At 42.4% G+C, this 27,551-nt stretch overlaps 1 protein-coding gene across 3 annotated transcripts in view; it reads left to right on the top strand.

Annotated features, from left to right (window-relative positions):
• KDM2B (lysine demethylase 2B) overlaps nt 1-27,551 on the top strand; it is a 167,886-nt gene that overhangs the window by 18,782 nt on the left and 121,553 nt on the right. For all 3 annotated transcript variants that reach the window (XM_077835509.1, XM_077835507.1, XM_077835506.1), the window contains one exon: nt 24,657-24,835. In XM_077835509.1, the coding sequence (XP_077691635.1) occupies nt 24,657-24,835 (179 nt within the window). The remainder of the gene's footprint in view (nt 1-24,656; nt 24,836-27,551) is intronic.

Raw genomic sequence — 27,551 nt, 5'->3', positions numbered from 1 at the left:
GTCATGTCTGCTGTAAAGAAAGTCTTTATATCATAACTAATGAAGACATTAAGGGTCTGATCTTACCTGCAGTGCAGTGCGTGGCTAAACTGTCATTTGCTTAAGTGGGAGAAAAATTGGGCCCGAAGGGTGAATACTGCCCGTGAAATTAATAGTAGTTCATAGAGCAAAGGCCCAAGCAAGATTGCCCTAAGTTTGGCATTGGAGCATATTGTGCACTACTGTAATAGTGGCGAGTATGCTTCACGGACTCTGTGTGATGCCATGCTTTACAATGGGGCATGGTAAATAGTATTATCTTGGTTTTACAGAGGAGCAAACTGAGGCAGAGAGGTGAACTGATTTGCAGAGAGGTTTATGCAGCAAGTCCAAAGCAGTGTAAGGAACAGACCCCAGGAGTTCTGACTTTTGGTTACTATTGTAACCATTAGACTCTTTCATCCATGTGCAGTGTGTGTGTGCTTAATATATGACCTGTCTGTGAGCCTGATCATGGCCTCTCCTATGCAGAGGAGAAAGAGGGCATAGGACACCCCTTAATTAATTTAGGCAGGCAGATTTTGTTTACGCAAGTTGAATGTGGTCAGCGCAAAAAGGGTTAACCCCCCACCCCCATGACAGTAACTTTCAGTTTATATTTAATGGCCACAACCTGTCAAGAGCTCAGTTATGTCTCTCTCAACTAGTCATTCTGTTATTAAATATTTGTATTGCAGTGGTCCCCAGCAGCCCTACTTAAGATCAGAAACACTTGCTCTAGTTGATTTACAAATGTGAAGGAAGACAAAGACCCTGCCCCAAATTATTACACTGTGAGAAGATATGCAATAATAAAAGGGTGGGGAAGAGGGTTGTAAGAAGGATATATACACATTTTAGATATATAAATTAAATTTCTAAAGTAAGTATCAGCATCTCTATCTGCTCCTCATCCTTGTTCACTAATTGGTGGCTCTGCAGAAGTAGGTCTTGTGGTGAGATTTGAAGGACAAGGTAATGGCTCTGCAAGTCACGTCAGGGAAGGACATTCCATGCCTTAGGCAGCATGGAAGAAAGTGCAGAGACAGTTACGAGAAAACAGTATTTTAACTTTCTGGTTCTTGGGTACTAGCACAGTATATCTTGAGCTGGGCTGTGCAGATCTGTTTCTACTTCGTGCTAATAGTAGTCCAATCTGGGACTTCTAGGATTGCTATAGTCCAAAAAAATAAGCCCTTCCCTGTACTCTGGATAACTGCTTCCTAAAACATTTTGGTTCAGTCCTCTTGTGTGTTTGCTGCTCCTCTGGTTTTGGTCTTGTCTGCAAATTGTGTCATGGTTGAATTCACACCAAACTCTAAAGTGACTTGGAGAGATTTGAGCAGTGGGGTCTGGGCAGAACTAGGGAAACATAGTTTATAAATGTACAGTCCCACACTCAGGAAGGTGAAATAAACAGTGCAGATATGAACTGGGATGAAGTCACATGACCAAGCAGTATAGAAAAGGACCTTTACTGTGCAAAACCCTTTTTCTCATTTATCCTTAATACAAGTCTAATGTTACTTTTTCCATTGAGCGGATGCTCAGGTTGTGTCAGTGGAGGTTTGGAATTGGGAACTGGGAGGGTGGATTGGGGAGGTTTTCTTTGGAGGAACTGTGCCACAAGGAGTGGAACCTAAAATTAAATTTAGGTCATGCAGGGAGGGAAAAAGTCTGCCCCCAAATCCTTATGCAAGTTTTGATTGAGACTGGCTATTCTCCCTGCATATGTAGGTTTTGTCCTGTCAGTGGGAGAGCCGTATATAAAGGAGAACGGGAGAGCTGAGTCAAGATTTTCTAGGCTGACTTGCAGAAGGCTTTTGCCCTTGGGGTGTAAAAATATGAATGTGAAATATTTCTATTCCTGGTAACATTTCTCCTCTTCTTGTTCACATCAATGCTGTTTGTGTTCCAAAGTATGAAATGGATATATGCTACTCTCTGGGGTCTGCTTTCTTGTTATCCTGCAGTAGCACAATTCTGCAATGTTCACTTTGCAAACATTTTGGGAGGATATTTAAATTCAAATGAAAGTGTGAATTAAAAAAGGTAATTTAATGGACCCTGTTGCATTGTTTCTTGTCATTTAAAAAAAATACAACCGCAGGGTTTTACAAAATCCCAAGTTTTGGGCCTAATCTGATGGTGTTACATAAAGACATAGACAATGGAATAGACTGTGGAACTGGTTCCAGACAGATGGCCTTCACCCTAACACAGGAGGAGGATCAGGATCATAACTAACTAACTAAGAGTTGTTGCTTCATTTTGTAGCTGTGTTCAGGACATGAACCAGGTAGGGCCACTAGTGGTATATAAAGGAGCAGTCTCCTTAACCCTTCCAGGGCCGAACTGAAGTTATATTGGGGCACCTGGAGAAAATCTAAGCAGGGGCCCCTACATCCTCCACAAGGTCCTGAAAACTACACCCTGTTTAAGCCCTGCTTCCACAGAAGGGTCCTTAGGAAATAAGGCTTGCAGGGTTTGCCGCTTCTGAAGCGTTCCACTGTCCAATATTGCAATAAGATCCCCATGCATACAGGATATTGAAGTAACTTCAGTGAAGATAGGTTTGCTTCAAAACTGAGAAAAAGAGCCAGTCACAAAGTTTATGGGTATTTGGATCGGGGATTTTGACTATGCTCTTTTGAAAACGGTTCTCTCCTTATGCTATAGTACTATAGTTGTCTTCTTCTCCATATCTTCTCTAGGATCATCCTAGCTGAGCTTAAATAGTTGCTTCCCATTTTTCGTCTAGTCAGTGTCACAGATTGTGTTACCTGCATTCCTCAGATGAAGCTGTTGATGAAGTCCCTCTGTGATCTCTTTTATTATTTTTCCCTTTAGAGTCTATTTTTTGGTCGAGTTTGGAGTGATTTGTCCAGAGAGAGAAGCTTCTAAAATCAACATGTTGTAGTACCCTCTTTAAGGTTAAGCTTATAATTTTCTTTGTTTTACAATTCTTCAATTTATTTCCCTTCCATGTGTTCCCCAAACAGTGCTCTTAATAAGCACCCCCTTGTAACACAGGACTGACCTCCACTCTCAAAGCCCAGGATGGTATTAAAAAAGAGAGAGCAGCCTCACTTGTGAATCACTTTCCAAAAATAGTAACTAGGGCAGCACTCCTAGTCTCAGAATTATTCACTTTGCAAAACTCAATGGGCCAGATTCTTCCTGGTATAAATCCAGTTCAGTGGAGTCACATCCGGGAGGAATTTGGCTCACTGATGTGTTAATCTGGCTAACACTGTAGTGGTGTCCCCCAGTGGATGATTGAAATTAACCTTTTGAAAACTGAGAGAGACTGGGAAGTGAAGTAATATCTTTTATTGGATCATCTTTTGTTAGTGTAGAGGACAAGCTTTTGAGGTTCACAGAGCTTGTTCTTTCTACCAACAGTGGTCCAATAAAAGATATTGCCTCACTCACCTTCTCTCTCTCATACCCTGGTACTAACACAGCTACAACAAAACTACAAACAACCTTTCAAAAACGGACATTTTCCAGGCTGCCAGCCATATGAATTAAGAGACAGTCTGCATTTTCCTCACTCTTGTGTGTTTTAATATGTTTGGTGTGGGTATATTCTAATAATCTGTTGATCTGCATTAAGTCAACATTGGTGTGTTTGAATGTTCAACCTTAATGTCACAAAATTAAAAAGTGAAGGTCCCAAAGCAACTTGACCAAACCCATTTCACACATAGGCCACAAAGAATGTTGGATGACTGTGCCATCAAATGTATTATTTAAAGCCTGTGTGAAATAATACACCATATTTATAAAATCAATCTCCAAAGTATTGACTTTAATTTTGTAGTAATGACATTAGCCATTTGTGATGCTCTCCCTCTTAAATAAGGCAATTCCTATAAAGCAGTGGGTCTTAAACTGGGGTGCACACAACCTCTGGGGATGCGAAATGCCCTTTCTGGGCGTGCAAGACATGCCAGATTTTTTTTAAAGATAAATCACTGAAAACACAAATTAAGCACAGGCATGTAAGTACACCTACTTTGTTTCATCAAACCTATGTATTTATTAACATTATACATTTTTTAATGATTATTGTAATATACAAACAAAAAATATATCTAGGTTTAAAGTACTGACCTACTTCAACAATTTTTGATAAGGGGTGCGAGAACATATTTTGAGAACCAAAGGGGTGCAGGCTACAGTAAAGGTTAAGAACCACTGCTATAGAGCATATGGGGGCTCAATTAATTGTCATTGCGGCTTGCCAGTGTAAACCACAAAGTTAGTTTCCTAGGAGGCAGTTTGTGGATTATTTTTAAATCATTGCTTAATCTAGTGTAAAATCCTTCTAAAGATAGAAGTCATTGGTGAAAGCTTGTGGGAAGAAGCTTTGATAGCTATATAGTTGGGGGATTCCTTTTAAAAAAAAAGTTGGCTAAGAAGGGATTTCAGCAAATAAGCTTGATCACCTTTCTCCACCAGCCTGTATTTAAAAGCTCTCAGGCACCTGCAGGAAAACCCCACCTGCTTATTTCTGTTGCTCCATTTTTTCTCTCTGTGTGTGTGTGTGTGCTTGCTGTGGTGTGCAACTTGAAACTCCCAGTGAAATGGAGATAGGGCACAGTTTGTAACCTGGATGGTTTTGTCTTTGCCCCTCTGACCCGTCTGGATATTGAAATGTCATTTAAGACACTGACTTCAGCATACAGGCTGTGCTTTGTCTCTGTCAACTAAATCATATTTTGTAATTAAAATTAATGTTTAATCCACAGTTAAAGTCACTTCTCCACCTAACAATAACTAATGTTGCTGGGTTTTGCCTGTCCTGGGAGGCATGTCATTGTATTGTCTCTTTCTCACATTCTTTTAGGCTCACTTAAAATGAGTTTTAAAATTCTGATGAGCTACATAATATCTCCTGATGTCATTATATGGTGGTAATTGTCCGTTCTGAGTAGTTTTCTCTGTCCCTTTGAAAGAGTTAAGGGACATAGGATTAGCAGATCAAATCATTGCTTCAGACAGATAGGTATTCTGCTCCTAAAGCATATGACTGGGTATGCATTGTTCTCTATGGGTGGGGCAGAAGGGCTATGTGACACCTGCTATAATCGGCAGACTCCCTGAAGCATGAAAACTGACCCTGCGTTTGCATGTCTAACTACACATACACCTTATCATTGACCACCTGCTGTAGGGAGTGTCAAATGCTGACAATAGGCTGTGTGAACTGTTTCTTGCTTAAATATACCTACCATTATCCTGGAGCCCTGGTGGGCTGGCCTATATTCCACCTTGGTCCCGAGGCCCGCTGGGGATATCAGTTGGCGGCTCCTTCATGGGGCCGTGAGCGCGGGCGTGTACTTGGCGCTGTTCATCCCAATCCCGGACACCTGCCGCTTTTGCGGCGTGAGGGAAACCCTGGCGCACGTCTACCTGGAGTGCGCCAGGCTGCAGCCCCTATTCCGGCTCCTCACGAATCTTTTGTTAAGATTTTGGTTGCACTTTTCCCCTCGCCTCCTTATCTATGCACTCCCTGTCCGTGGCCCCACTAAGTCATGGGACCTCCTGGTCAGCCTCCTCCTGGCCCTGGCTAAAGTGGCCATCTATAAAACCAGGGTGAGGCGGTTGGCCAATGGAGTCTCCTGTGACTGTGGGGCCTATTTCCGATCCTCCGTCTGTTCACGCCTCTGGGCAGAGTTCCTCTGGGTGGCGTCCACTGACTCCCTTGACGCCTTTGAGGAGCAGTGAGCGCTGTCCGGGGTTCTCTGTTCGGTGTCCCCGTCTGGTTCCCTTTGTTTGACCCTTTGACCACACTCCTGTCCCTGTTGTTCATTAGTTATCCCCCCGTAATTATTTGGTTTTCCAGGTCCTGTGGACCCCCCTCTTAGGCTGGGGGGGTCCTTCCTGGATCCCAATAAAATTATCCTGGAGAGTCCTCTTCTTCTCATACTATCTGGCAGTATGAATTAAGGAGAGGCTGATCAGTTTTCTCTCTACTCTTCATGTTCTGAAGTACCTCAGTCACATCTCGCGTATCAATTCTCTTTTCAGGGCTAAACCCAGTATTTATTTATTTATTTATTTATTTATTGTCAATTCTTGGGTGCAAGCTCCTTCCTGGATCCCTGACAAAGCACTTGAGGATACTTGTATTTTCATTGATACGCTCTCCCACCGCTCTTCGGTCTGAGGTGGACTAGATAAAATTCTCTCCTGAGCCAATCTGTGTTGCTCAGCTGGAGAGGTTACTCTCACTTTTGCAGTAGCTTTGACTTGAAGTTCTGTTATTTCTCACACTGCAGCTGGGAACTTGATCAGCATCGTTTAGCTCTTCAGGAGTCCTAGGCCTATGGTACACTTAAAATTTAGATGGACATAGGCATGTCTGTGAGGGGTGTGAAAAATCCACCCGCCTGACTGATGTAGCTATGCTGACCTAACCCCCTGGGTGGATGCAGCTGTGTCAACAGATGAATGCTTCCATCAACATAGCTACTGTTGTTTGGGGAGGTTGTGTTCCTACACTGATGGATAAACCCCTTCTATTAGTGTAGGCTGCATCTGTACTATGGAGTTAGCAGTTAGGCCAGCATCGCTGCAGCAACATGGTTATGCTGGTATAATCTCTGTAGTGTAACCAGCATAGACAGAGCATCTTGAGTAACCAAAGGCAAGCCTAGCCATTTAGGGCCTCATTTTCAGGAATACACAGTTTCTGGCAGCTCTCATTGACTTCAACTGAAATTGTGGGCACACAAGACCTCTAAAACAAGGCCCTTAATTTCTCTCTGCTTCTGCTTGCCCATCTGCAGTGATAGTACTTCTCTCATCCTTCCAGGATACATTCGTTTACACTTGTGAAGTGATCCAAGATCCTCAAATAGAAAATACTATAGAAATGCAATATTAAACAGTGCACACACTTTGACAGACTGTTTATTGGGATGCCATGGAAGATTTTGACACTGCATGACCTCCACATTCTCCCATAGCCGAGAGCTCTCTGCTAGATTGAAGGAAACCTTGGTTCAGTTCTCTCTTCTAATATTGTTCAAGTTAGCAGCGATGACAATGTAGCAGTTCAGACATTAACCAAACAGTATTTTTATTTTAGCAAGATACATGTTACTGCAAAGATTAAGGAAATGAACTCTAATTCAAAACATGTGCATGGCAGAAGAGAGTTATGCAGGGTCTGACCAAAATTACCTTCCCAACTGTCTGCAAGGTAGATTTACAGGGAAAGTAGGAACAGATATTTGAGAAATACTTCTTTTAAAACACTCATGTGAAGTTCCAGCAAGTTTATATAATTAAATTCAGATGGCAAATATTAGATAGAGAACTGGCCTTCTACACAAGTAGAAACATTAGTAACAAAAGAGTGCAATGGTGCCGGTCACAAGTGCTACTGGTTGCCAGAGTGACCATTCTTCTGTTATTCCAACCTTACTTGGATTAGCGCACACTAGTTGCCAGCACAAATGCTGACCAAGCTAACCCCTCAAAAAGTTTTAACAAACATGGAGGGATGAAGTGATTAGGTCTTTTTCCCCCCCCGATCTTTTTTGTGGTTCTAAAACATTAAATTGACAGATGACAGAAACGTCTACCTTTGGATTTTATACTGCCTCTTATCACTGTAGTATCTTAGCACCTTCTCCATAAAATCATTAGCAATAACAAAGTCCCTCCTGGACACCAAGGAGTCTCTGGCTCTTTCTCTTTTTAGGGTAAAAACTCTGCTTGGGATATTTATTTGTTACAGCTCTTTTTTCCTGTGTGTGTGTGTGTATATATAGATGAGGGTGTGTCAGTGTTGTGTCTTTCTTGCTATGGTGAAAGAGATATTTTTCAGCATTTCCTATTGATGATACTCTGCATTTGCCTGTTCTCCTCTGGAAGTTTTGTCCCATAGCTAGATCCCCTTGACCGAGAATCCTTTGTCCCTATCTGTCTCTCACTTCATTGTGGGCTTTATGATCTGCATTATCCCAGAGGGCTGCAGCTGTCTGGGCAATTCATGGATTGAAATTTTCAGGCAGAGCCAGAAATAGAACTCAGTTACTCTTCCTCCTTGCCCTAGGGTTTGACTGCAAAACCATCCTTCCTCCTCTAAAAAGAGTACCTGTAATAACAGAAGGTTATAATAGTTGGTCCAGAAAGAAAAATTAAGGTATAGTCATTAAATGATTCACCATGAATCTGAAGTATCTTCACTTTTTAAACACTTGATTAGCCTAGTTAGAGGGAAGATTTTCAGCTTAGTCCCAGAATATTCATTCATGTGCATCATGGTTCTAAACGGTAATGGCAGATACCCTCTTAAGATTTGAAATCCCCCTCCACCCCTCACTTTATGGAAACATTCTCCCCACATCTCCATGACTCCAGATGCAGTCAGTTTTTTTCTTTCATATGTGCAAGGGTATGAAGGGTAAGGTGTGTATTGTGGTTTATGTCAGAAGCATCCAACCAGCAGATGTAAAGGAGCCTGGAGACTCAACTGAGGCCCTGGGATGTCCATTATAAAAATGCAATAGCTATCAAAGGGGAGAAAGGAAAACGTGAAATTCAGGCTCTCTCTTTGTTCTAATTTGTGCTAGCATAGGAATACTGCAGTCTGTTACTTGAGAAGATTTTTTTATTACTAAAAAGATTAATATTAATTTTATGTGAATAATCATCATGGTTCCAGGGTTTTTTTTGATACAAAAATTTAAAAAGCCCCAAAAAACCCAAACCACTCACCTAGAACTGGATTGGCACTTTCTCTCAAAACAAAAGCCAGTTTGAGCTTGGCTTTGAAAATCCCCTTTATATGTTTGTAACTCCAACAAAACCCCATTGGGCTACTGAATGAAAACTGGCAAGTGAAAGTGACAATTTTGTTTTCATTAGTCAATATGAGTGAAATGCAGAAAGCAAACTGGACAGTAAAAGCTTTTTGAAAATGTACTACAGTAGAACCTCAGAGTTACAAACACCTCGGGAATGGAGGTTGTTCGTAACTTTTTCAAAAGTTTACAACTGAACATTGACTTAATACAGCTTTGAAATTTTACTATGCAGAAGAAAAATGCTGCTTTTAACCATCTTAATTTAAATGAAAGAAGCACAGAAACAGTTTTCTTACCTTGTCAACTATTTTTTTAAAACTTTCTCTTTATTTTTTTAGTAGTTTATGTTTAATACAGTACTGTACTGTTTGCTTTTTTTTTTTTGTCTCTGCTGTTGCCTGATTTCATACTTCTGGTTCCAAATGAGGTGTGTGGTTGACCAGTCAATTCATAACTCTGGTGTTTGTAACTCTGAGGTACTACTGTATTTGTTTTATTGAAAAGATTCATTCAAATTCTGGCCTCATAGACTTTAAGGTCAGAAGGGACCATCATGGTCATCTAGTCTGACCTCCTGCACATTGCAGGCCACGGAACCTCGCCCACCCACTCCTGTACTAGACCCATCACCTTTGGCTGAGTTACTGAAGTCCTCAAATAATGATTTAAAGACTTCAGGTTACGGAGAATCCACCATTTACATTAGTTTAAACCTGCAAGTCACCTGTGCCTCATGGGACAGACGGAACCGCCCCCCCCCCCCCCCCCGCCAAGGGTCTCTGGCAATGTGATCTGGGGGAAAATTCCTTCCTGACCCCAAATACAGAGATCAGTTAGAGCCTGTGCTTTTGTGCAAGACCCACCAGCCAGACACCTGGGAAAGAATTCTCTGTAATAACTCAGAGCCCTCCCCATCTAGTGACCCATCATTGGCCGTTGGAGATATTTGCTGTTAGCAGTTGCAGATCGGCTACATACCTTTGTTGGCAGTCTCATCACACCATCCCCTCCATAAACTTACCAAGCTCAGTCTTGAAGCCAATTAGGTTTTTTGCCTTCACTGCTCCCCTTGGAAGGCTGTTCCAGAACTTCACTCTTCTGATAGTTAGAAACCTTTGTCTAATTTCAAGCCTAAACTTGCTGAAAGCCAGTTTTTATCCATTTGTTCTTGGGTCCACATTTGTGCTTAACTTAAATAACTCTTCTCCTTCTCTGGTTTTTATCCCTCTGATGTATTTATAGACAGTAATCATATCTCCCCTCAGCCTTCTTTTGGTTAGGCTAAACAAGTCTAATTCTTTGAGTCTCATATCGTAAAGTAGGTTTTACATTCCTCTCATCATCTTGGTAGCCTTTCTTTGCACCTGTTCCAGTTTGAATGAATCTTTCTTAAACATGGGAGACCAGAACTGCACACAGTATTCCAGATGAGGTCTCACCAGTGCCTTGTATACCGATACTAACACTTCCCTATCTCCACTGGAAATACTTCTTCTGATGCATCCTAGGACTGCATTAGCCTTTTCTTGGCCGCATCACACTGGTGGCTCATAGTCATCCTGCGATCAACCAATACATCGAGGTCTTGCTCCTCTTCTGTCACTTCCAACTGATAAATCCCCAGCTTATACCAAAAATTCTTGGGCAGGAGGTTTTTCTTTCCCAGTTGTAGAAGTCATGTGGCTCATCCTTTTGTCTTCATCTTTTTCCTTACCCTTCCCTTTAATGACTTCTCACTTTCTTTTTATCCATCTTCTTATGATGAGACTGCTGTACTGTACATGCCTCATGTTATACCCTAATTTCATAATAGGTCATGATGAAACAGAGATAAATCATGCAAGCGTTGATCACTTGAAATTATCCTGTTCCTATAAATCAAACCAGCACCCAATAACCAGGGATTTACATATTCAGCAGTAAGCTGTGCCAATAGGACTTGACAGATTTTTCTTTTTAATGAAAAGCATTAGATCTTTGAGGTAGCTAACTACACATGCAATCACATATGTTGTTCACATGGTGTAATGTGATTTCTCAGTTGTTCCTCTCTCTCTGATCCCAGTGCCTGAGGGTCTAGGAAGAAATAATACAACCATTGATTCTCTGATGGAACTGGCAAAATTGTGGAACTTGACTGTTCCCTCTCTTGGGAAGAGTTAGAGCTAGGGCCGGAGGCTAGTCCCAGAGTTTGTGAATGAGTGTGTCAAGTCAAGGCTGCATTAGCAGCTTGCTTGGAATCTGAGTGCTGCACCTAATTTGTGTACAACTGAAGCAGTTTGTAGCTGCCCTCATCTGAAACTCTGGGACTACCTTGATTTGATTGGCTTCTACTCATATCAATCATATATTCCTGAATAAGAGTGCCTTTTTTTCCATTTTGGCTTAGCTCCCCATGTGGATTGTCTTATCCGCTTTGTGGATTATTTCATAATTGCTGATGCACTTTGAATTCACACCCTACCTTAATCTGAAATAACTTTAAATGTAGACAGGCTCTTAACTAACATGTGTTAACTAACACATCCTAGAAGTCTAATGTGCTAAATCTGTATTTACTTTAACTCAAGATAAACTTCTCAAATTAAAGCCTGAACGCTAGATTTCTAGTACTAACGGTTAGCTAATATGTTGACAACATATCTTTTAGTTCAGGTCTAGACAGACTCTCAAAATTGTTGGCTTGATTTCACTGCTGATTGGTAGTGACTACGAGCTCTTGCTATCTGATGGGTATTTAAGGTCTAAGTCCAGTTTGTAATGATTAAGTGGTTATGACAGGAAACCACTACCACAACTGGACCCCTTGTGGGCAGACTCAGCAAAAATGTCAAACAGGGAAACAGACATGGGCTGGAGGCCCACATTAGCAATTCACCATTGATACTGCGATAATGCCACCATTCTGGGCCACGTGTACCGCTGGTGGAGCTGCTCTGGTAATGAAATACAGGCTGCTGGAAAGTTTAGTAATGTAAAAAAAGGCTACGAAAACTAAATTGCCCTCTCCACCTATGGGTGTGGTTCCTCAGCTCTGGGCACAATAGGAGTGGGGAGGCTGCACTATTCTTGTCTGTGCTCCATTGTACATGCTCTGTAGGGAAAATAGATGACTTCAGTCTCTATTGCTGTTAAACTAGCATTTCACTTATTTTAAAAAAATAATTGCCCCAAACTGTGTGTTATCACTGTGGGATGCAGTAGTGATTTGGACCAGTACTGTAGGGTAAAGGAATACTTTTTATCAGGGTTCCTATTAACACTAAATTCCTTAATCTGTATGAATGCACTTTCTCAATATTAAACCTATTTCCTATTAAATAATAGAGCCCTTTGTCAGGAAGACCTTTTGGAAGAAATTGATGTCTCAAATAAGGGAAAGGATAGGGTAAAAAAAAAAAATTAGAAAAAAATTTAAATCCCAATTCCCCCTCACCCCGCAAAAAACACAGTACAAAAGATCTTATATCACTTCTCCTCTCCTCCTTCTCTGTATGTTGTCTAGTTAGATTGTAAACTGTCCATGGCAGGGCTCTGCCTTATTGCAGAGAAATGGTTCTCAACCTTTCCAAACTACTGTACCCCTTTCAGGAGCCTGATTTGTCTTATGTATCCCAGTTTCACCTCACTTAAAAACTGCTTGCCTTCAAAATCAGACATAAAAATACAAAGAGTTACAGCATACTATTACTGAAAAATTGCTTACTTTCTCATTTTTACCATATAATTATAAAATAAATCAATTGGAATATAAATTTGTACTTACATTTCAGTGTGATACTTACCATATAATAGTATATAGAGCAGTATAAACAAGTCATTGTATGAAATTTTTAGTGTGTACTGACTTCACTAGAGCTTTTTATGCAGCCTTTTGTAAAACTAGGCAAATATCTAGATGAGTTGACTCACCCTCTGGAAAACCGCTGTGAACCCCCAGGGGTACACATACCCCTGGTTGAGAACCACTGCTGTAGAGCACCTAGTACATTTGTGTGCTATATTAAATATAAGCAGTGTTCTAAAAATGACTGGCTGTCATACGAAAACATTTTCCTCCCTGATGTTTTGTCCGTCTGAAGTTTACCCCAAAAGCTCATCTTGGAATTAGAGTGCATGTTTTTGATAAGTGTAAAGTTATTAATTGGCTCTGTAAGGTGTCACTCAGAGCATTATTCACTTTAGCCTCTCTCTTTAGTCCAGTCCCATAAAATGCAGGTTTCATGAGACTTTTACTGGCTCAGAGCATGACTGCAGGAAGAGCTTAAGTACCATAACTTTTGTTACATGAAAAACTTAATCACATGGGTTATTGCAGTTTGGCAGTTTTATGGAAAATAATAAAATTGCAGACATCAAGGTGGGGGAAGGTGCAGGACGTACTTTTAAAGTTACATCTCCATAAGAAGGAAAGACTATAACCTCTCTGTGCAAAGGCCCTTTCTTCTGCAGGCCAGCCATGTAGTGGCACTGTGAGGGCTGAAAGCAGGAACTGGATAGGGACAGACATTTGGAAGGGGAGGGATAATGAGAAAAAGCAAAGAATGTCAAAGAAGCTGGTTGATGGCTTTGAAATATTTCTCCAGTAATGAGGGGTTAAACTGCACCTTCAGGTTGGGAAAATGCTGGGGCATGAAATTATTATTGTTGTAGATATGCAGAAGAGGTTTGTGAAAGTGTCCTTGTTAAAACTCTATTTTCCTTTGTTCTTTAATGCCCCCTGGTGGATCCTGTAGCTACTATATATATTAATTTCATTTGTTACTCTATTGCTAAAATCAGGAAGTTTTACTGATCACTAGGGTTGAGCGAGGACCTTTGGAATCCACTTTCCTAGGGATTATCCCCCTCCCAATTTGTGTTGTATTACAGTGCTTTCCCACAGCATAGATGAATATATGCTTGCCTTACTAGGAAAGGTCAGGTGAGGTGTAGCTGTGTGTGGGATCAACACCCGCATTCTGGTCCAACTAACTGGTGAACTTGGGCTTTTTGGAGCCCTACCAAAACACTGATTAACAGAGATTTCCCACAGTAAGTGACATAAATATCAGAAGGCTATTGCAGCTTGATTTCTAAAGTTCAAGCCCCTCTGAAGGACTTTTTTTTTAAGCTAGATTTGTCTCACATGAGTTTGGCTCGTAGTTTCAGCTAGGTCAGCATCCTCCAGGCACAGCCCCTCTACTAGTAGTTGAGGATTATAGCTAATTCACTTCAGGGAGGCTCAGTCCTATCATGGACCAGTTTTTGGATCATCCCTACCCATAGGGCACATGGTCTTGCCTCTACTGGGGGAGACAGATTTCACCCTTTACTTGCCAACCCATGCAAAGGGTCTGTACATTTGAGGGAAGAGACATAATATGCTAGACAGAAAACACAAAAGGAAGATTTCCCTCTGATTCACCTTGGTCATCACTTGCTCACATATTCTGGTCACCTATTACATATTCCAGCTTTGTTCAATCCCCACTAATATCAATGTGAGTTCCATACCTGGAAAGAGAGCAGAACATATTGAGAACTGGAGACATGTTGCCTGAATAATACTCTCATGCCATGTAAGGTCAAAAGTGGGTGAGTAGCTTTCCTCCAGTTGGAAACCGAGATAAAGTTGAAGCCCCTGCTCCACCAGCTCAGGATTAGGTGTATATATAGTCCCCTCGTGGCTCTCTCTCTCTGGCGAATTGTTACAATATGCAGTAAAGAAACACAGTGTGGTTACAAACTGCAGTGCAGATAGAAAAGAGTTTTGGCAAATGATTTGGGGCACAGGTCCAGCAGTTCCCAGGAACCTTTGTTAAGCACACTTCGTTTTCTGGAATGAATCCAGGCAAAATCATTCACAAAATATCCTTTGTAGAAACTTTTGCTGCAGCAAGTGTGGCACCTGTAATTAGCAATAGTGCCAAGAAGTGCAGCTCTTCCCCTCCATAGTTGTGAATAACAGTTTGCCTATTGTTGCCCCCTAGAAAGTGTGTATTACCAACAGGCAGGGATTAGGTAGTAGGGGAAAATTTTCAAAGCAAGATAGCATGGTCTAGTGTATAAAGCACTGGAATGAGACATGAGCTCTAGGTGAGGCAACTCAGCTACCCCATCTGTATGTAATGGGAATAAAGATATCCATCCGAGAGTAGTGTTATATTTAATTTGTTAATGTTTGTGCAGTGGCTTGCTAACCTATAGAAGCTACAAAGGGAGAGCATATTTGTATAGTTTGTCCGTATTTTTTCTTGAATCGTAATATGGATTATGCCAGGACTGCGAACCAGAGCAACCAGAACAGATTTTCTGTGACCGTAACATCATCCATGAGTCCCTTTTTTGCTTTCTGGTTCATATATCTACAGCTAAACTCTTTTTTTCCTCCTTATTTGCTTTCTTTTGTTGTTAGGGGGTGGTGAAGAGCTTGTACCTCAGTTACTCTCCATCTGCTCCTCAGGGGATTAGCTTGTGTTCCATGAATAAGCAGCATCACATGTAGAAGAGAGAGATTTCTTTTCTATGAAGTAAAATGCCTTCCCTTGCAGCCTCGGCATCACTGTAGCTTTCTGCCTCTAAATCAAAGCCAAGCCTGCTGCAGAAAAAACCCCAACTCTTCCACTTCACCCAGTAACATCCAGGCCTGCCCACCCACGGGTTAGATGGGCAACTTTCCAGGAGCCCAAGGGCTACATAGTATATAGCAAATTGCAGGCAGCTTCCCTAGTTTGTAATGGAATGAGTGCTCTTTGTAGACTACAGCTCCCAGGATGCAGTGGTCCATGTGGAGCTGAGTGGTATGATGAAGCATTCCACATGTGACCTGTTGTTGCTGCAGCCTACCCTGCCTTATTAATATGAGTACATCTACACAGCAATTTAATACCCGCAGCTGGCCTGTGTCAGCTGAATCAGATTTGTGAGGCTCAGGCTGCAGGACTGTAAAATCACTGTGTAGATGTTCGGGCTTGGGCTCCAGCCAGAGCCCAAATGTCTATGTGGCAATATTTAGCCCCACAGTCTGAGCCCCCTCAGCTCGTGTCAGCTGAGCGAGCCCAGCCATGGCACATGCCACAGGCCTTTTATTCCAGTGTAAATGTACCTTATGAGGTTGCCTATGTCCCACACTGCAGAGCATTATGGTCTGCATTTGTCCAGCAGGCTGGACTTCGGCTGCCTATGCCTTAACTTATTCTTCGTTAGTTGATAGCTGGGAGCTGGCTAATTTTTAGGGACTTGAGTGAGCACTGGAGGCTCTGTGACAGAGACAAGGGGGTGATTTGTGGACCCTGGAGATGGTCAGGGTTGGGAGTCCAGGATGAAGTAAATCCTGACCTGACCTGCCTCCCCACACCTGGAATCTGTCTCGGCTGCTTTCCAGTACTCTTGACCTGTTTCCCCTTACTGCTGGTTTCTAATTCCTTTCCCTTTCCTCTGGACGAGAACCAGTGGTGGGGGAACAGGGGTTTTATCAGGAGGTAAGAGCTGGAATCGGCATGAAGCCCAAGCAGCGAGGAGGTGGGTGGGGAGCATGAGGCCACTAGCCCATATTGGGGAGGGTGGAATGTTCTTGCACCTTGTGGTGATACTGTTGTAGGGAGGTTGAAAGGGTCTTGTTCTCTGACTCTGTGGGAGGGAGGCGGGACTCCAGATATGGAAAGAGGAAGGATAAGTATTAAAGAAGAGTATGGTACTCTTACCTTCCTCATCTCAGTCCATAATGTTGAAGAAGGGAGTATTCAGGTACTTATCTTAAATGTTCAGATGGTTGATCTAAAGATAACTAAGCCATCCTGAGTTTGCTTTTCTTTTGGGCTGTCCCTTGCATTGCCATCAAGGCTGCACTTTAGTCTTCAGGGTTACAAACAGTCCCAGCAAGGTTGGTTCCTCAGTCCACAGCCTCACTCCCTGACACAGCTCAGAGTTATATCCTTTGCCTTAAGGGCTGCCAGTCTCCATGTGTCCTCTCATTGCCTTGTGTCTTTCAGGATCTGTGCAGATTTCAATAGATAGATTGGTTCTTTGAGCCCTCTTTGCACCCCCTATTGCTGTCTTTGGAAGTGCCACCTCCTGTGGAGGATGGAGGGAAGTATCTCTCCACTGGTTTTCCTGGTCCTCTTGTCAAATTTTTCTTCCTCTGCAAACAGGGATGGCCTTACAGCATTAATGAGGTTGTGTAGGATTTACCTATACAGGGCACCAGATTTCCAGAAATTGATTTACTAGCGATTGCCAGAAAGTCTGGCTCCTTTGTATTATTTTAACTGTGTTCCCAGCCTACTTGTAATGAGCCTGTGAAGAGAACATCAGCTTGTTAGTGAGTTGGACAAGAGTCTGAATGTAAAGATTAGTCTCCTTAAATTTTGCATCCTTGTAATATAACACAAATTACAATGAAATATCATCAGTTGGAAATGTTCAAATTTTGTGCGCCAAATAGTGCCTGCCAATAGTATGTGCATGAACATTGCATTCACATACACCACTTTTCATGGTTGTTATATTGCACCATGGATGTACATCGCACTGCACAATGCAGATAACAAGAGTTCCTGCGCTAAAGGAGCTTACAATCTAAGTTAGGATGAATCAAAGAGGAGGTTAAAGGAAAGATTACAACAGGTCAAGCTGAAAGGTAAACTCTCAGGTTGGAGGGAGGTTATTAGTGGAATTCCTCAAGGATCAGTCTTAGGACCAATCTTATTTAACATTTTCTTTAATTACCTTGGCACAAAAAGTGGGAGGGCTTAATAAAATTTGTGTATGACACAAAGTTGGGAGTTATTGCAATAGAGAGGAGGAACATGCCTTCCCTTAAGAATATCATACAAGAAGATCTGGAAAACCTTGGAAACTGGAGTAATAGAATTGGGATGAAATTTGATAGTGCACAGTGCAACTAACAAGAATTTTTGCTATAAGCTGGGGACTTACCAGTTAAAAACAACAAAGAAGGAGAAAGACCTGGGTGTGTTGGTCAATGAGCCACCAACCTGACGTGGCCATGGGAGAGGCTAATGCAATCCTAGGATGCATCAGACAAGATATTGCCAATAGAGATAGGGATGTGTTGTTACCATTGTACAAGGCACTGGTGAGACCTGATTTGGAATACTGTGTGCAGTTTTGGTCTCCTGTGTTTAAGAAAGATGCATTCACACTGGAACAAGTGCAGAGGGAGGCTTCTAGGATGATCAGAAGAATGGAAAACCTACCTTACTAGAGGAGATCTAAGTAGCATGGCTTGTTTAGTCTAACAAAGCAAAGGCAGAGGGGAGATACAATTTATTTCCATAAATATATTAGAGGGATAGACTCCAGGGAGGGAGAAGTTGTTTAAGTTAGGGGCCAGTATTAGCACAAGAACAAATGGATATAATACTGGACATCAACAAGTTTGGGTATCAGATTAGACAAAGGTTTCTAACCATCAGAAGAGTGAAGTTCTGGAACAACCTTTCAAGGGGAGCAGTGGGGGCAAACTTGTTTTAGGTTTTTGTTTGAACATCCTAACTTGTTTCAAGACTGAGCTTGGTAAATTTATGGAGGGGATGGTATGATGAGATTGCCTACAATGGCATATGGCCCATCTGGGACTGCTCGTTGCAAATATCTCCAACAGCCAGAGATGGGACACTATGCGTAGAAGGCTCTGAGTTACTATTATAGATAATTCTTACTATTATAGATAATTCTTTCCCAGGTGTCTGGCTGGTGGATCTTGCCCACATGCTCGAAGTCTGACTGACTGCCATATTTGGCATCACGAAGGCATTATCCCCCAGATCAGATTGGCAGAAACCCTGGTGTTTTATTGGGTGGTGGTGGTTGTTTTTTTTTTTTTTTTTGTCTCCTCTGCAGAATGGGGGCATGGGTCACTTGCTAGTTTGAACTAGGGTGAATAGTGGATTCTCTAACTTGAAGTCTTTAAATCAATATTTGAGGACTTCAGTAACTCAGCCAGAGGTTATAGGCCTATGACTGGAGTGGGTGGGTGAGATTGTGTGGCCTGTGATGTGCAGGAGGTCAGACTAGATGATCATGATGGTTCCTTCTGGCCTTAAAGTCTATGAGGTAAGAGTGCAGGGGAGTGGGCTAAGAAAAGGGAAGAATGATCAAGAAGACAATTGCATTAAGTTGTTATAACACATTGACCTGCTGTCACCGTTGCAGGGCTAGTTGCACCTTTGTACCATTTCTGCTCTCTCAGTGCACCCTTGGGCCTTGTGCCTTTACTGATCCTGGTGGGGAATTCCACAGTTCTCCCACTCTTAGGGTGGGCCCTGGGCGACAGCATCCTTTATATCAACAGTTCTTACTCTGCAGGTCTGACTGAGTCTGGGCACCTGCAGTCCTTTCTTTCAGGAGCCTGTGACCAGTGGTGCACAGAACCAGACAGTCTTCTTAAAACAAAATTATTGTTTCTTGTAAAGTAGGATCAATGCATAAGAGGAAAAAAAGGATTTTTAAATAATAAACAGTCTACATGCATGTGTATGTTATCTAAAGCCCTACCATCCTTCGATGGTGACCTAGGCAGGCCTAGCTTCTCTGACTCCCCAGTTCAAGGTCCTGTGTCTCGGGCCATGTCTACACTACAGACTTTGGCCAATGCAAGTTACTTCGGCATAAAGCTGCCGCAGTTAGTGTGTTGCTTGTGCTCATGCACGCTTGGGTCCTTGAGTTGCTACTGCGCATACTTACCAGGAGCGCTTGTGTCAATGCACAGCAAGGTATACCGAGGTTAGGCATCCCTGTGTGCAACCCGCCACTGTCCAGCGTGCTGTCTTTTGGGAAGTTTTGTCAATTCATCGTGGGCAGAAATGAATCATGCAGGGGTGACTGGGAGCAAGGGTTCAGCTTCGCAGAGGGCAACTTTCTCCATCTCTTAATGTCATGTATATCCCATAATTTTCATGCCTTTTTAAAAAATCCCACAAACCCACACCTCTCTCCTTACTGTCCACCATCTCTGACAGAAGCATGGAACCTGCAGAGCTCTGCACTAGTGTCATAAGCATTGCAAGCACAGGACGCACGATTCTCTGGTATTTGCAGAGCTGCAAGAAAAACCGAATCAGTGGGGAATATGATGATTTCTTGGAGGATGGATTGCTATGGAATATACCGAGAACTAATTCAAGATTGTTGGTGGCATTCATGGATCAGCTGCAGATGATGGAGTGCTGCTTCTGGGCCCAAGAAATGTGCACTGACTGATGGGAACGTATTGTAATACAGGCTTGGGATGACGAGCAGTGGTTACAAAACTTTCGGATGTGCAAGGCCACATTCCTGGATCTGTATGCCAGGCTTTCCCCAGCCCTCAACACCGGGACCCCAAAATGAGAGCTGTGCTAACAGTGTGGAGAAGTGAGTGGCGATTGCAAGGTGGAAACTTGCAATGCTGGATTGCTACTGGTCACTGGGAAACCATTTTGGAGTTGGAATATCCAGTGTGGGAGCTGTTGTCATGCAAGTATGCAGGGCCATAATCTTCTTGTGCTGTGCAGGACTGTGACCTTCAGCAACGTGCAGGACATAATGGATGGATTTGCAGCAGTGGGGTTCCCGAACTGTGGTGGAGCAGTAGATGACATGCATGTCCTATTTTGTCACCATTGTTCTTTGTTACAGAGTACCTCAAGAGAAAGATCTATTTTTCTATGATTATGCAAGCTTTGGTGGGTCACCGGGGATGCTTCACTGACATCAGTGTTGGCTGGTCAGGGAAGGTGCATGATGCTCACATCTTTAAAAACACGGGACTGTTCAGAAAGCTGCAAGCAGGTACTTTCTTTCCCGACTGGTGAATTACCATTGGTGATGTTGAAATGCCAATAGTGATTCTGGGGTACCCAGTCTACCCCTTGCTCTTCTGGCTCATGAAGCCATATGCCAGCGATCTCGACAGCACCAAGGAAAGATTCAGCTACTGGCTCAGCAGGTGTAGAATGTGCTTGTAGTAGATTAAAGGGACCCTGGCATTTTTTACTCACAAGATTGGATCTCAGTGAAAAAATATCCCAATGGTTATAGCTGCCAGCTGTGTGCTACATAATATCTGTGAAGCAAAAGGGGAAAAGTTGCTGCCAGGGTAGACCTGGAGCAGCTGTCTGCACGAACAGGCAGACACAAGGGTTATTAGAATTGCTCAACACAGAGCTATGCAGCTCAGGGAGGCTTTGAAAGAGCACTTTAACAGTGAGTCACAGAAATGTATTGTGGTGTACCATGCTCTACCTGGCCCTGCTGTTTTGGGGCCTATTAGGAATTGTGTGTTGCTTGGTGTACATGTATGACTGTAACACTGTCAATGCATCTATTCTGCAGTGCTTGCTCTACGTTTATAAATATTACACTGGGTTTGCCACTGATACTGTGAGTTGTGTCAGACTGTACAGTAACAAGTAAGTGGGTGCTTTCAGAACTGCTAGGCACTTTGTAGCATATGTTGTGAACTAATAAAGATGAATTATTTTCCAAATAATAGAATTTTATTCAGTAACAAAACCATTGAAAAGAAAAATCTGTGCAAGTTAAAATTTAATAGATTAAAAAACTTAAAACATTAATGGAACAGAACCTAACAAGGGGAAAGAACATTCATATTCATTTTACCCACATATATAGCAACTGTAGCTTCCACCAAGTCAGTGTATGTGAAGCTGTGGTTGTCTATAATGTCACCTGGAGTGGAGTGGCAGCAGGGGCAGGGATGTGGAATGTTGAGGGTGGTGTAGGGAGGTGCTGTAATTGAGTTCTCCATGAACTGGAAAAGTAGACAAGCCCAAGATTGTTGACCCTATAGGTTCACAAGAGTTTGCAGCTTCTATGTTGCTGCTGGAGAAGCTACATTACCGTCTGTTGTATCTTCCTCTTTTCCTGCTGGGACTCCTGGGCCTTTCTCCTGTTTGCTCTTTCCTTCTCCAGGCTGTCTGCAGTGTTCATTCTCCAGGCCCCTTGCTCATAGTCTGATGCTTGCAAGATCCAACTGAACGTGTCGTTCCAAGTCATCTTTTTTTCTCCTCCTTATTTGGCTCAGGTGCTCCATGGGTGTGGAGGGGGAACTCCTCAAGGCTGCAGCAGCTGCAGATAAAACACCCAGAGGTCAATATAGTCACATTGTCAATACAGTCACAATGGAAAGTGAAAGTTAAGATTCAGAACTCCCTTCCCTTGCTCCCCTAAAGTTTTAAACAAGACATGCTTATTGACACTTCTGCTTCGGAATGCTTGTGCCAGTCACAGCATCAGCCAGGGTGAGTGTCGTCTACCAGTGGTGAGAGAAAGGAGGAGGGAATTGCTTGGTTGCATGAAACTATGCGTATAGGGCAATGGCACTGAATAATGGCACCATTTTCATAGGCAGTGGTGATTTTAGCTGATATCTCACTCCTGAGGCGTAACAAAGGCGCTGCTGCTGCTGGTGTCCCAAAGCTGCCTGGGCCCATGTGTTGCTAGCCTGTTTACTGCAATGACACCTGCTGAAGTTAATGCTGACTGGTGTGGGAAAGAGTCCTAGCATGGAGGAAGAAATAAGGCTACCATCCCTAAAAACCTTTGGGAGAGGACTGCAGAGTACCTCTGCAAGAGTTTCATAGAGATCTCTCAGGAGGATTCAATGGACATCCCTTTGTACAAAAACAAATTGCTCCACATGATCCCCCTTGTCTAACTCTATGGGGAGGTGGAAAGCAAACAACGTTACCTCTCTTTGTTGTACTGCTACCTCTTCTAGTTCAAGTAAATTAATTAAAAGTTGATAGCTGTGTCCTCTTCAGTTGGGATTGCCATCAGTACGTCATTGTAATGGGAAGTACAATTACACACTTACCTGAGGTTCCTTCCCCTGCATTGGGCTTACCCATGCTCAACTGCTGGAATTGACTGGACTCTGGTGGAATCTCAAATGGGTCCTAGCTCATGGCATAGTTAGAAACATTGCATGTCCCCCATTCTCCACTACCTCCTTCTCCTTGCTGTTCATGCCAGGGACTTTTGGCTCAGGATCCTTGGATGCATCCATTCTGGTTTGCAAGGTGGTTGTGGGGTCTCCACCAAGTATGTCATGCAGATCTTTGTAAAAGCAATAGGTCTGCGGCTTGGTACTGGATTAACTTTTGGCCTCCCTGGCCTTCTGATACGCCTGATGCAGTTCCTTCACTTTCATGCGGCACTGCCACTGGTCCATGTCATACCTCTTCTCCTGCATCCTCCATGCAATCTGCTCATAGATGTCCGTAGCTGTGCTTGCTCAGCCTTTTCTCCCCACAGGCCTGGGACATCCAATATCTTATGTCTACTTTTAGTCAGAGTGCATATGGAGGATGTAGTTGGCATGATCAGCTTGACAGTTGCACACAACAGTGGAGAGCTGCTAGATGTGCTTGTCTACACCTTCACTAGCACTAAAGCCACACTAATTTTTTTTAAAGTGAAATTTGATTATATGCAAATTATTTTAAATATGGAAATATTAAATAATTTACACATTTATTCACATGATAGAGACTAAATGACACTAACTTCCCCCCTGCTCCCCCAAAGGGCAGTAACACTAGAACTTGGATTCCTGAGACCAGACCGAGGAGTTGAATCTTGGTCACTCAACATGCTGGCAAAGAGCGCTAACTGCAGGGCTACTGGGACTGACCCAGATATACATGCTATACATCTTTCTCTTTGGCTATGAAACTTTATGGACTTGGGTTCCTTTCCAGAATCATGATCATGTCTGTCAGTGGTATCAGTGCCAAAGGATGTTTTTAATAAAGTCATACGGTCAAAACTGTCATTCTTGCTGAAATATTGCTCCCAAGCACACAGTGGGCCTGGTGCTGTAGTTATTAATGAGTTTCTCTGATGGCATTTGCAAACCTTCCATTTAGTTTTAATGCATTTTATTTAGAATTATTTCTTCAGGTATGGAAACTGTATTGGAGGGTGTTTTTTGGAAAGGGATGAGTTTATTTTTTGAAATCCTTCTTTCTTGGAAATGAGGCATGTCTCTCTTGAGTTCGCTTTCTCTCAAAGACAAATGAGCTGCTAATTAGACTCTTATAACTTTTGGGAGAGATGAAACCTCCTAGTGGCCAAAGAGGACTGTATGAAACCGAAGACTGCTGAAACTGCTGTTCAGCATTCTGGAGCTAATGGGACTTGTGCATATGCCACTTGAGGAGCTGAAAATAAGCTTGTATCCAGTGAGCCAAACAGAAGACCCAAAGTGCTTAGTGCGCCCCCTGGGAGGTCAAGTAGGAATTTTTCAGAGCATTCAGAATCCCAGAGGTGATGCTCAGTACCTCACAGGGTCAGGCTCATACATGGCATTTTTCTCTTTGTGGACAATTTTGACCACAGTGTAGTAAAGGCATCTTGGATGTTTAGAAATGTAGAGGACTATCTATCTATCTTAGCTACTTATGTGGCCCCCATTACCATAGTATCTCAGCTCCTCACAATTGTTGATGTATTTTTCCTCACAACAACCTATGTGAGGTAGGGAAGTAATATTGTCCCCAATTTACAGATGGGGAACTTAGCCACAGAAAAACTAAATTACTTGTCCAAAATCACACAGAAAGTCTGTGGTGGAGCAGGGACTTGAAATCTGGTATTCCAAGTCCCAGGCTGGTGCCCTTCCTCTCTGCTGTCTCAGTTTGTGCTGTGTAAGACCAGAGGGTGGGAAGATTTGGGTTCCCCTCGCCTGTTGCCAGAGTTACACTGGGATTCCCCAGGAGCCTCCAATTGTGATTGCCCTGGACTTATGAATTCAAAATAAAACAAAAATAAATGTTTTTAAAGTGTTCTGTGTGTTTGCAGGAAGCCGTCGGATTGTGGATGTGATGGATGTGAACACGCAAAAGGGAATTGAGATGAGCATGTCTCAGTTTGTGAGATACTATGAAACACCAGAGGCTGAACGTGAGAAGCTCTACAATGTCATCAGCCTGGAGTTTAGTCACACAAAGCTGGAGAACATTGTCAAGCGCCCCAATGTGGTAAGGGGTCCTGTTATTTTGTTGTTTATTTTTAGCCTCTTCACAATCACGCAGCTGCTTTACAGAATCGCACTCTCTGTGTACATAGGACACAAATCCCACATCCCTTACACGGGGCCTGATCTAGGAAGATGCTCAAATTAGGGCTGTCAAGTGATTTAAAAAAATGAATTGCGATTAATTGTACTGTTAAACAAAAATAGAATATAATTTATTTAAATATTTTTGGATGTTTTCTACATTTTCAAATATATTGATTTCAATTACAACACAGAATACAAAGTATACCATGCTCACTTTATTTTTGATTACAAGAATTTGCAGTGTAAGAAAACAAAAGAAATAGTATTTTTCAATTCACCTAATACAAGTACTGTAGTGCAATCTCTTTATCATGAAAGCTGAACTTGCAAATGTAGAATTATGTAAAAAAAACAAACTGCATTAAAAAAAAATGTAAAATTTTAGAGCCTGCAAGTCCACTCAGTCCTACCTCTTGTTCAGTCAGTCGCTCAGACAAACAAGTTTGTTTACATTTGCAGGAGATAATGCTTGCCGCTTCTTGTGTACAATATCACCTGAAAGAGAGAACAAGCGTTCTCCTGGCACTGTTGTAGCTGGTGTTGCAAGATATTTATGTGCCAGATGCGCTAAAGATTCTTATGTCCCTTCATGCTTCAACCACCATTCCAGGAGACGTGCATCCATGCTGATGATGGGTTCTGCTCGATAACAATCCAAAGCTGTGCAGACTGATGCATGTTCATTTTCATTATCTGAGTCAGAAGCCACCAGCAAAAGGTTGATTTTCTTTTTTGGTGGTTGGGTTCTGTAGTTTCCGCATCGGAGTGTTGCTCTTTTAAGACTTCTGAAAGCATACTCCACACTTCATCCCTCTCAGATTTTGGAAGGCACTTCAGGTTCTTAAACCTTGGGTCGCCTGCTTTAACTATCTTTAGAAATCGCATGTTGGTACCTTCTTTGTGTTTTGTCAAATCTGCAGTGAAAGTGTTCTCAAAATGAACAACATGTGCTGGGTCATCATCCGAGACTGCTATAACATGAATTACATGGCGGGTGAAACAGAGCAGGGAACATATGATTCTCCCCCAAGGAGTTCAGTCACAAATTTAATTAACGCATTATTTTTTTAACGAGCGTCATCAGCGTGGAAGCATGTCCTTTGGAATGATGACCGATGCATGAAGGGGTATACGAATATTTAGCATATCTGGCACGTAAGTACCTTGCAATCTGGCTACGAAAGTACCATGCAAATACCTATTCTCACTTTCAGGTGACATTGTAAAGTCAGGGAACATTGTAAAGTGCAGTTAGGTAACAAAAAAAAAAATCTACATTTGCAAGTTGCACTTTCACGACAAAGAGATTGCACTACAGTACTTGTATGAGGTGAATTGAAAAATAGTATTTCTTTTGTTTATCATTTTTACAGTGCAAATATTTGTAATAAAATAGTATACTTTGATTTCAATTACAACACAGAATACAATATATATGAACATGTAGAAAAACATGCAAAATATTTAATAAATTTCAGTTGGTATTCTATTGTTTAACAGTGCGATTAAAACTGAGATTAGTCACGATTAATTTTTTTAATCGCAATTAATTTTTTTTAGTTAATTGTGTGAGTTAACTGCGATTAATCGACAGGCCTAGCTCAAATAGCTGCAACTTCCATCAACTCCAGTACTTAGAACATCTGTCTTTACCCAATCAGGTTGCTGTTGTTATTGACAGCAGGACTGAAGCCTAGGGAGGGGTGGGCTTCAGAGTCCGCACTCTGGTCCAAGCTGCAATTTCAGAGCACTATTTATACAGTTATTTTTAGAGCATTGGCATGAACCCTCCTAACCCAAGTTTGTCACTCCGGTCTGAGAGGGTCACTCCAAAATGCTGTGTACGCATGCCCTAATTGACACCATCGTTATAGAATTAATTCCCTGGAGGTTGAGGGTTATGTTTGTGCTCCAGCATGCTCTCTGCCCACATAAAACAGAGGCTGTGGGTTCAGATTGCAAATCAGGTGAATGCCATGGATAGCAATATCCGGATGCAGGAATTTTATGAGGATCTCAGCTATCTAGCCACTACCTGTGAACACCAGTTCTGTGTCACATATGGCCATGGTATTCATGGAATTGGTATGTTTGCTATTTCTGTGGGCTGAATTATCTCCCATTGGCTCCCTCTGAGGGTTGGGTATGCTATCTACAATACCTGGTAGAGATGGGAAGTTCACTAGCACATAAAATTCTTGCAAAATTGGGTGTTGGGTCTGCCTCTCTATTGGGAAGCTGATCCTGCAGATCATACCATTCTGGAAGTCCTCTAGGGACACAGAGGCAGGGGACTGGCTGATACCAGTAGCATCCTTGAAGGTCCTTTGAAAGGACGCACAAGTAAGGATGCTGGGTACAGCACTGACCTCTACTGGGATTGAGAGGAGATGGCTCCTCTGGGTTGGCCTCTCTAGCTCCCATTACAGCAGCTCATTACAAAGTTGCTGGATGGCTTCAGAGGTGAACCTGTATCATTTTTGTGACCTGTGCCTCAGTTAGGTCTTGTAAAGTCCTCTGAGGCTTACTGATCTTCTTAGGATGGTAAGAATGACACTTCTGAGTTTGAAATTCTTTTACATATTGCCTCCTTTCCTTGAGTTGTCTTTTGCTCCACTGAGGCCAAATGCTGT

This window comes from Eretmochelys imbricata, chromosome 15, assembly GCF_965152235.1.
Source record: "Eretmochelys imbricata isolate rEreImb1 chromosome 15, rEreImb1.hap1, whole genome shotgun sequence".
Classification (NCBI taxonomy): Eukaryota; Metazoa; Chordata; order Testudines; family Cheloniidae; genus Eretmochelys; species Eretmochelys imbricata.
This window is presented reverse-complemented; position numbering and strand designations above follow the sequence as displayed.